The sequence below is a fragment of the Stomoxys calcitrans genome, chromosome 2, assembly GCF_963082655.1.
Source record: "Stomoxys calcitrans chromosome 2, idStoCalc2.1, whole genome shotgun sequence".
In the NCBI taxonomy this organism is placed as follows: domain Eukaryota; kingdom Metazoa; phylum Arthropoda; class Insecta; order Diptera; family Muscidae; genus Stomoxys; species Stomoxys calcitrans.
In genome coordinates this window covers 37,634,004-37,645,027 of record NC_081553.1, presented here as the reverse complement: position 1 = coordinate 37,645,027, position 11,024 = coordinate 37,634,004, and the positions used below count along the sequence as shown (strand labels likewise).

General features: G+C 37.9%; 1 protein-coding gene across 1 annotated transcript; it reads right to left on the bottom strand.

The window, feature by feature from the left end:
* Positions 1 to 9,764: 9,764 nt before the first annotated feature.
* Positions 9,765 to 10,702, bottom strand: LOC106088090 (small ribosomal subunit protein uS14). The gene is made up of 3 exons (XM_013253396.2): positions 10,592 to 10,702; positions 10,030 to 10,129; positions 9,765 to 9,967 (listed from the first exon to the last, which is right to left on the bottom strand). Exons 1-3 carry the CDS (start codon positions 10,651 to 10,653, stop codon positions 9,959 to 9,961), a joined length of 171 nt encoding a protein of 56 aa, XP_013108850.1. The 5' UTR covers positions 10,654 to 10,702; the 3' UTR covers positions 9,765 to 9,958.
* Positions 10,703 to 11,024: the final 322 nt, after the last annotated feature.

Here is an 11,024-nt window from a genome sequence, read left to right as displayed (position 1 = left end):
TAAGTGAGTCTTGTGGTTAGTCGGAGACCAAAACTCCTTTTCTCCAGATTAATTTCTGTGAATTAGAGGCTACCTACAATCCGCGGCCCTACATCAATACTGTTGCACAGGTTATGCAATTGTTTGCAACGCTAAGATGGAGAAATGCTACTGTCGATCAAAATAGAATCACTTCCTGATTCAATATAGTCATGTCGTTTTGTTTGTCATTTATTCTTTTGATCAAGACTCAGATCATATGCGTTGGTCGCATGTGGTAAACGTTGGCAAAAGTCTCTATTTCAACCTTTTTCATTCAAAATTTTTGTTTGTTTCAAACTCACTGTTCGAAATTCAAAAATGCTTTTTAAACCTGCTTTTCTATGGAAAACCATACTCAACAAATATTGTTGTTTGTGCGCGTATCAAACTACTATCAACAACAACGAAGTCAGTATGTCTCTATGCCTAAAGCCTTTAATAGTAGCAATCAACACAACAGCCTACATATTTAACTTGCGCCAATGTATATTAAGGGGGGACGAAAGTGCCTACTAAAATGACAGATTTACATGTGCATCACAAGCACTATAAAACTCAAATTCAAACTAATATGCTCTAATGGAAATGGCACATGCCTTCTTATGCCCTCCACCATAGGAGGGGGGTATACTAATCTCATCATTCCGTTTCCAACACCTCGAAACGTTTGCCTAGGGCCCCATAAGGTATGTATACGAGTATTTGCGTTGTTTAGGGGGTAACCCCTAAAGCGCAGTATGCACCTCTGGCGAAATTTCCGTAACCATAAAGCCAAAACATAATGAGGGCGTTGAGCTTTGTTTTTGAGAGTCGCGTTGCAAAAATACAACTCTTAACACAAATACCACAAAAGCAACGCGGCAAAGTAAGACAAGTAAAAAGGCGTTAAGTTCGGCCGGGCCGAATTTGGATACCCACCACCTCGGGTACATATGTAAACCAACTTTCATCAAAATCCAGTGAAAATTGCATACCTCATGTCCCATAGCAGTTTGATCCGATTTGGACCAAATACTAATAAGTACAAGTCATTGTTCAATTATGTATAACAAAATATTGGTCTTTCTAGTAGCTATATCTAAAAATAAACCGATCTGAACAATATACAACATGGATGTTCAAAAGCCTAAAATTTCAGTTAAATCGGATTATAAATGCGTCTTTTTTGGGGCCAAGACTTTAAATCGAGATATCGGTCTATATGGCAGCTATATCCAAATCTTGATCGATCTGAGTGAAATTGAAGAAGGATGTCGAAGGGCCCAACACAACTCACTGTCCCAAATTGCGGCGACATCGGACAATAAATGCGCTTTTCTGGCCCCAAAACCTAAAACCGAGAGATCGATCTATATGGCAGCTATATCCAAATCTTGCCCGATCTGTGCCATTATGCAGAACTATGTCAAGGGGCTTAACCTAACTCAATGTCCCAAGTTTCGGCGACATCGGACAATAAATGCGCCTTTTATAGGCCTAAGGCCCGAAATCGGAGCATCGGTCTATATGACAGCTATATCCAAATCTGGACCGATCGGAGCCAAATTGAATAAGGATGTCGAAGGGCCAAATATAACTCACCGTCTCAAATTTCGGCGACATCGCATAATAAATTCGCCTTTTATGGTCAATAAACCTTAAATCGAGAGATCGGTCTATATTGCAGCTATATCCAAATCTGGACCAAATTGATATGGCAAATTTGACGAAAGATGTCGAAGGGCCTAACACAACTCACTATCCCAAATTTCAGCAAAATCGGATAATTAATGTGGCTTTTATGGGCCAAAGACCCTAAATCGTCCGATCGGTCTATATGGGGGCTATATCAAGATATAGTCCGATATAGCCCATCTTCGAACCTGCTTATGGACAAAAAAAAAATTTTTTTCAAATCAATTTCAATTTTTTTGATCAAGAATATATATACTTTATAGGGTCGGAAATGGATATTTCGATGAGTTGCAAACGGAATGACAAAATGAATATACCCACATCCTTCGGTGGTGGGTATAAAAATTGTCAACTTTGGTGCTTCAAAGCGAGCGTCATTCTGTGATGCCACACGTGAAATAGTATTTTTATTCGTCAAAATTAAAAATTGTTTAAGTTTTGCGAGTTCCATTTTACCATTTGTTTGCAGAGTTGTATTTTTCAACGTGACGCTCCTCAACGCGAACATTCTGTTTAGGTCTTATTGAAATGCATTGACATATCATTAACAAAATGTTCGTTAACTTTACCGAAAATTTCAATTGCAGGTACGCAGCTCAAATGAAATTTTCTTTGCGTAACAAGGTGACATAATAGGCATTGGTGATAGGCTATTATATATGAGAGCTATATACTAGTATTGTCGAGAGTCATAAACAAATTCTTCCTGCCGAGTTTCAAGAGAATCGGTTAACAAAATACCATTTTCTTGTAATATTACTGCAAATCGGACGAACATATATATGGGAGCTATATCAAAATCAAAACCGATTTCCAGCAAACTTCTCAGATAATTTGACAGTCGTCGAGGAAAGCGTTGTGCGAAGTTTTGAGAAGATTGGTCAAAAAATGCGCTTGCAGTGGCGCTGGGAGTGAAAATCAGGCATTATATATATAAGAGCTATATCTAAATCTGAACCGATTTGCATGAAAATCAACAGTAATGTCTAAAGTCATAAAAAATAAAAAATCCTTCCTGCGAAATTTCGAGAGAATCGGTTAACAAATGACCATTTAATTGCATTATTACTGCAAATCGGAAGAACATATATATGGGAGCTATATCCAAATCTGAACCTACTTTTTTTCAATTTCAATAGGCTTCGTCTCTAGGCCGAAAAACATGACTATACCAAATTTTAAGACGATTGGAAGAAACTGCGATCTGTACTATGTACACAAATTAATATGGACAGACGGACATAGCTAAATCGAATCAGAATGTGATTCTGAGTCGATCGGTATACTTATCAATGGGTCTATCACCCTTGCTTCTGTGTGTTACAAACAAATGCACTAAGTTATAATACCCTGTCCCACAGTAGTGGTGTGTGATATAATGATTAAAATTTGGCCAAAATTATAAATCGATATTTGTCGCAAACGGTTTAGACCGTACTTGGCACAGCTGTTAAAAGTCATTACAGAACACTACATGCAAAACTTCACCTAAATCGGACAAAAATTGCGGCTTATAGGAACTCAAGAAGTCAAGTCGGGAAATCGGTTTATATGGGAAATTATTGAAAATCATAACAACGAGTTTTGGTTGCGTGTGAGTAAGAAACATAGCACACACAAACAACGAAAAATGGCGCGAACTAGTCACATACACAATATCAGGGTTGCACTCATCACTGCTTTTGACAGAAAGTGCACTCAATATTTTGTTGTTGGGCAACTGCGAGAAAAAATTGTACTCGGCTGTTTATGGTACACTACCTGGTAATTATATCATGGATATAACCATGTATGACCGTCCGTTTGTCGAAAGCACGCCCACTCTCGAACGAGTAAACGAAACTGCTTGAAATTTGGACATATACTTTTATTCATAGTCGATGGGTCTGTTGAGACTTTAAGACTTTAAATGGGCAAAATCAGTCCATGTTTAGATATAGCTCCCATATAAACTGATATCTCGATTTTAGTACTTCAGTCTCAAAAGGGCGCAGTTCTTATTCGATTTGACAACAAACCAATCCAACTGACCCTAAAGCTTCAGGACTTTCCAGTTTCGAAAGGTGCTACATTTAACTATTGGGTTGCCCAAAAAGTAATTGCGGATTTTTTAAAAGAAAGTAAATGCCTTTTTAATAAATCTTAGAATGAACTTTAATCAAATATACTTTTTTACACTTTTTTTCTAAAGCAAGCTAAAAGTAACAGCTGATAACTGACAGAAGAAAGAATGCAATTACAGAGTCACAAGCTGTGAAAAAATTTGTCAACGCCGACTATATGAAAAATCCGCAATTACTTTTTGGGCAACCCAATATTATGTTATTAACCCGTCAGTTGTGCGTATTTCTTGCCATTTAAACCACTTTTTAGATAGACTTCAATCGTACACCATTATTTAAAAATGACATTGTATGTAGTTTGCCTCTGTTTCAAATATTCACTTGAAATGCGTACAGTTATACGAATTTCTGTCTACAAAAACTCCGACCCACCTTAATAACCATTCATTTGTATACGTGTATCTACTACAGGCAGCTCTGCACTCCACTTGAATATGACTTAATTTTTAATCCACCTTTTTTTCTTTCATTACTCCATTTTTTAAGCGCTCATATGCTCATGGCTATAAAAATATTAAAATTAGCCACATCATTAGACTCAAACGTTATTGAATGAATTAAAAAAAATACTAATTAACTCATGCTTTCGTGTTATTATTCGTTTTTTTTTCTCAATACACGCTTGTAGTCTATTAAGAATGACCCTTTAAGATACCTTCTTGCCTTTATAATAGTGAAGTTTAAAACTTTTGCCAATTCTCTCGTCTAAAGTCCAATTGAAGTCAGACTAATTTAGAAGAAATTTGCCATACAGACATACCTATAAGTAATTGCCACAATGGCAAGTACATGACAACAGAAGCCGGCATTAAAGTTGGTGGGGTTGAATTGTTGTATACCCCCGCACGAATGAATCTTAAGCGTACCTAACGTTAAGGCCAGAGGGTTAGTTTATGCGACTAATATATCGGTCGTTAGACGTGGGGGATGATGGATGCCAAAGAACAGTTCGAAGTGCCTTTACTGCATCCAAAGTTACCATTAACATTCCATTAAGGAACAGGGGATACCTCACTCATGTCTATGAGTGCAGTCCGATTAAAGTTTATGCTCAATGACAAAGGGCCTCCATATTTATTCCGAGTCCGAATGGCGTGCCGCCTAGCTACACCACTTGCTAGAGAAGTTTTAACATGGCAGGATACCTCACAAATGTCGCCAGCATTGCAAATTTTGCCCATAAACATTCCGCTAAGGAACAGGGGCAAACTACTCACACAATGAGTACAGTCCGATTTAAGTTTAAGCTTAATGATAGGGGGTTTCCTTTTTATAGCCGAGTCCGAATGGAGTGCCACAGTGCGACACCTCATTGGAGAGAAGTTTTACATGGCATAGTACCTCACAAATGTTGCCAGCATTAGGAGGGGAAAACCACCGCTTTCAATTTTTTTATGGTCTCGCCAGGATTCGAACCCACGCGTTCAGCGTCATAGGTGGACATGCTAACCTCTGCGCTTCGGTGTCGCCAGCATTAGTAAAGGAATATCCAGCGCTGCAAATTTCGCTGATATTCACGCAGGGATTTGAATCCAGGCATTCGGCTTCATAGGCGAACGTGCTAACCTCTGCGCCACGGTGTCCTCCTCCTCTTAGTATCTTTATCTTGCCGAAGTCCAGGCCAATCTTCGTTCTTCTCTCATCCCAATTGTATAAACTGATCTCCAAGTGGTGCCACCTAAACTAACTACTTACGACACCTGGATGCTGCAACTGCAGTCGCTGACAATTAGTAATACCATGTGCAACCTGTGAATCACAAACAAGTAAAAGCGTACTAACTTCGGCCGGGCCGAATCTTGGGAACCCACAAAGATTCGGCCGGGCCGAATCTTGGGAACAAAATAATGATGGGCATAATTGTATTCTACATATCAAAATTCTGTCAAACCAGCAAAAATTAAAACTTCTTTGAACCGAACCGGTTTATATGGGAGCTGTATCAGGTAATAGATTGATTTGGATCTTGATTATCACAGCTGATTGTTGAAAGTCATAACAAAACACTATATGCAAATTTTGCACCTCCCAGGGGCTCAAGAAGTCAAATCGGGAGATCGGTTTATATGGGAGCTATATCAGCTTATAGACCCATTCGGCTAGTATGACTTCCAACAATTGCGCCGAGTACGCTCCAAATCGGTCAAGAACCTGATATAGCTCCCATATAAACCGATCTCCCAATTTGACTTCTTGAGCCACTGGCAGCTGAAATTTTTGACCTATTTGGCTGAAACTTTGCACGTGGTTTTCTTTTTGACATCAATCAACTTTGCCAAGTAGGGTCCAAATCGGTCTATAACCTGATATAGCTCCCATATAAACCCATTTGGCTGAAATTTAGCATGTAGTCTTTTGTTATGACTTCCTACAACTGTGCCAAGTACGGTCCAAATCAGTATCTAACCTGATATAACTCCCATATAAACCGATCTCCTGATTTAACTTCTTGAGACCTTACAAGGCTCAATTTTTGTCCGATTTGGCTGACATTTTACATGCGATGTTTTGTTACGACTTCCAACAACTGTGCCAAATATGGCCCAAATCATTCTAAAACCTGATAAAGCTCCCATGTAAACTGGTCTCTCGATCATCCTTGTTCGGTTCTTAGAAGCTTTAATTTTTGCTAGTCTAACAGAAGTTTGGTATGTAGAATAAGTGTATGCCCTACAACTTAATTATTATACCCACCACCGTAGGATCAGGAGTAGGATTCATTTAGTCATTCCGTTTGCAACACATCGAAATATCAATTTCCGACCCTACAAAGTATATATATTTCGGATCGTCGTAAAATTGTAAGACAATTTGACGATGTCCGTGTGTCTGTCCGTGCGTCTGTTGTAATCACTCTACAGCCTTCAAAAATTGAGATATTGAGCTGAAATTCGTCACAGATACGTATTTTTGATGCACGCAGATTAAGTTCTTTAATGGACTAAATCGGACCATATTTGGATATAGCGGCTATATAGACCGATCTGATGATAAAGGATCTAATGCCTATAAATGCTTTATTTTTTATCCGATTTCGCTGAAGTTTTAAACAGTGTAGTTTAAGCCCTCCCGACATCCGACAAAAATATGGTCCAGATCGGACTATAGTTAGATATAGCTGTCACATAGACCGATCTGCCGATAAAGGGTCTGAAGCCCTTAAAAGCTTTATTAATTACACGATTTCACTGGAATTTTAAACTGTGGGTTATTTTGAGCCTCCCAACATCGGACCAAAATATGGGTTAAATCGGACTATATTTAGATATAGCTGTCATATAAACCGATCTGCCGATAAAGGTTCTAATGCCCATAATTGCTTTATTTTTTTATCCGATTTCGCTGAAATTTGAAACAGCGAGTAGTTTTAGGCCTCCAAACTTCGGTCCTGAATAGGGTTCAGATCGGACTATATTTAGATATAGCTGCCATATAGACCGATCTGCCGATAAAGGGCCTGAAGCCCATGAAAACTTTGTTTTTTATCCGATTTCGCTGGAATTTGAAACAGCGAGTATTTTTAGGCCTCCCAATATCCAACCCAAATATGTTTCAGATTGGACTAGATTTAGATAAAGCTTTCATATATACCGATCTGCCGATAAGGTATGGGATGCCCATAAAAGTTTTCTTTATTACCCGATTTCCATATAGACCGATCTGCCGATAAGGGGTCTGAAGCCCATAAAACCTCTATTTTTTACCCGATCTCGCTGAAATTGGAAACAGTCAATTGTTTCGAGCCTCCCGACATCAACTTCAAATATGTTTCAGATCGAACTATATTTAGATATAGGTTCCGTTTAAGGGTCTGGAACCCATAAGAGCTGCATTTATTGCCCAATTTCGCTGAAATTTGAATCAGTGAGTTCTTTTCAGCCACCCGCCATCTGACCCAAATATGGTTAAGATCGGAATGTATTTAGATATAGATGCCATACAGACCGATGTGCCGAATACAGGTCTGAAGCTCATGAAAGCTTTAATTATTACCCGGTTTAAGCCTCCCGACATCCGACCCATATATGCATCAAATGAGACTATATAGATATAGTTGTCATATAGACCGATCTTCCAAATTAGGGTCTTAGTCCCATAAACCGTAGATTTATTGTCTGAAAATGTTACTTGTATATGAGTTCCCGGGACCTGAATAAAATATGATCCACTCCAGCCCCTTTTGAGATATAACTACGGATATAGTAGTGAAGTCATAAAAATATATGGTGATTATTATATCCTGTTTAATTTGGCCCATATCGGTTCAGATTTGTTTGAAGGTGCTATATAGAACGATCTCTCGATTTAAAGTTTTGGCCCTATAAAAAGCACCTTTATTATCCGATTTCGTTGAAATTTGACGCCGTGACTTATGTTAGGCTTTTCGACATCCGTATTGTATATGGTTCAGATCGGTTTTAATTTGGGTATAGCTGCCAAAAAGACCAACATTTTGTTCTACAAAAATGAACAGTGACTTTTATTTATTAGACCACTCAATGTCCGTGCCGAATTTTAGTGTATTAATTATCCAGTGTCCACCGGATTGTGACGAAAGGAGGTTTACATATATACCCTAGGTGGTGGGTTCCCAAGATTCGCCCCGACCGAACTTAGCACGTTTTAATTGTTTGTACTCAATTTGTGTCTAAACCCATTGTGCCACATTGACATAATTAAACGCTGGGCCATGTTGCCAGAATGATGAAGTCCCAGCTCCAATAAAACCACAAAGTTGAAAAAGGCATCGAAACTAGGTACCAGAAAATTGATCAGTGTAGATGAAAGAAGCGAAGCGTTTGAAAATCTTTTCTGATTTTGGCTAATGGAACAAACGGTCCGTGATAGACAACTCAGTAAGTACAGGATTAGTTTTTAAGGTTGAGGTTTTTCGGTGTAGCAGCATTGTTGGAAAATAGTGTTGTTGTTGTTGTTGTAGCAGTGTGTGGTACACTGAGGCGGCAGCCCTTGCCGATGAAGGAATTCATCGGGTCAATCCGGTACGTACAACCGGCTGTCATGTGTGAAAATGAAAAGTGTTCAATATACTCTGCCACTTCGCCATGGAGAAACTCACAAACGTGTAACGACTGCAAATCATTGCAATTAATTATCAAAATTCATGCTCTGTGACAAAGGCTCGATTGAAATTCACTGTTTTATCGAAAAATGGTGTATAGCTATAGGGCTCATTTCTGGCTAAATGGACGCGTAAACAAGCAAAACAGTCGCGTCTGGAGTGAACGCTAGCCACATGCGGCACAACCGTTACTGATGCATCCCGAGAAAAACTATTGTACAATTTGGTGTTGTTTATGGTCTGGAACAACATAACACTTGTTGTTGTTGTTGCAAAATAAGAACGAAGGAGCGTTTATATGAAGTCGTTTTTAAAAGTATTGTACATGGCAAGGAATCCAAATTGTCGATTCCAATAAAAATTTGGAATATATGATGTAAATTTAAGTTTTAGTAGATTTTTAATATCCGCAATTAAAGTGTATCAATATGTAGTACCAGAACTTTCAAAAATCATGATTTAATCAAAGTTATAGGCACCAAATTAAAATTTTCCAAAAAAAAATTACTTCAATTACAAAAACATGTTTAATAGAAATATCCAACCCACAAAGTAAATAAACTCGTTTTTCATTTACGCCACTTGCCTAGTAAAGGATAAATTAAAAACTAAAGCAACTAGATAACATTGCTGCCCCACCAACTTCAAAGAAACTTCAACAAGTGGTTTGGCTCTATCAACATTAATCCAATGCCACAATTCATTTAAAGTGTTTTGTTGATATTCACATAACCAGTATCTTGGCGCTTAATAACTTTAAAATTTTGAGTAGCATTAACAAGGAAGTTCACTTACCGCCAAACCAAGTTTCTGCGGACACGAAATGGTCATTTGTATATGGAGTAAACGTAAAAATAATCAATAAATAGATTTTATGTTCTTTTATTACACATTGGAAAAAGATTTTCCAACAATATGAGGAAAAAAAAATCGAGTCCCATTTTTAACAGTTTAAAACTCCCCCCTTAACCCATATGCAGCAGATGGTGACTCAGGCCATCACAATGAATAGGGGGTGTGGTGTTTCCTTCATAGTTTTGTAGTCATCAAAGAATGGGGTTTAATCCAACTGTTGAATAAACAATAGCATAAGCGAATGAAGTTATTGACAATGTGTTTTATTTGTTTTACCTTCTTAAAGCCAATATCGTTGGCGTATTCTCTGAAGCATTGACGACAGATGTTCAAGCCATATTTGCGGATCAAACCATGACGGTTAGAGCAGGCACGGCTGTAAATTGAAAAAAAAGAACCGTCAATGCAACAAATATCAAAAACATGGTTAAATAAATAAAAAAAGATTATATATTTTTAGATTTGTCTTTCTCATCACTTTCAAGCGGAACCCCCTCACAAAAAAAAGGGAATACCTCACGACAGCAATCAAGAAAATTTTATTGTGGCCACCCTTAATTAAGGAAAATGCAAAAGCTTATATTATCAGCATATTCCGAACTCAACCGGGGGCAAAAACCACATACTGGTTACAAATATACGCTATGGAATCCCGCAAGAACATTGGAAACCTACAAATGATAGATGGAAGAAGCACATTTCACTTTTGTGTGCCTCTCACATAACCTCACTTTCCAACGCAGCATTAATTATATGCAATTATCTTGTACTTTCTCGCGAGAATCCATAGAATTTATTTACCAAAAAGATTGAAATTTAATGGGGCTTTGATATTTACCAGCATCTGGAACCTTGGCCGTATTTACGAGGATGAGAGTACCAAAGATTAGCAAAACCCATGTTGGCTTTATCACGACGTAGATGCAAAAGAAAGAAAGATAGAGATTGGAAAACCAACTTCGATTTCAACTAACTAATCGATATATCGATACAAATAACTAAGCATTTAACCTTAGTTATCGATTAGAGATTTGTGGTCTTTAGAAGCTACCTACAAAAAAGGCGTTTTTGTGATTTGGTATTATATGAGTTTTTTATGATATATCAAAAGTGGTATTTGTTGGCATTTTTACAGTTATCGTCATTCAGTATATTCATTTTATTACCCATTAGCAGATTTTGTCGCTTAGTTAGTATGAAGAACAGGGCTGCCAGACGTACCGATTTTACGTAATTTTGACGATTTTTTCCCCCAAAATGTGTCGCTTTTA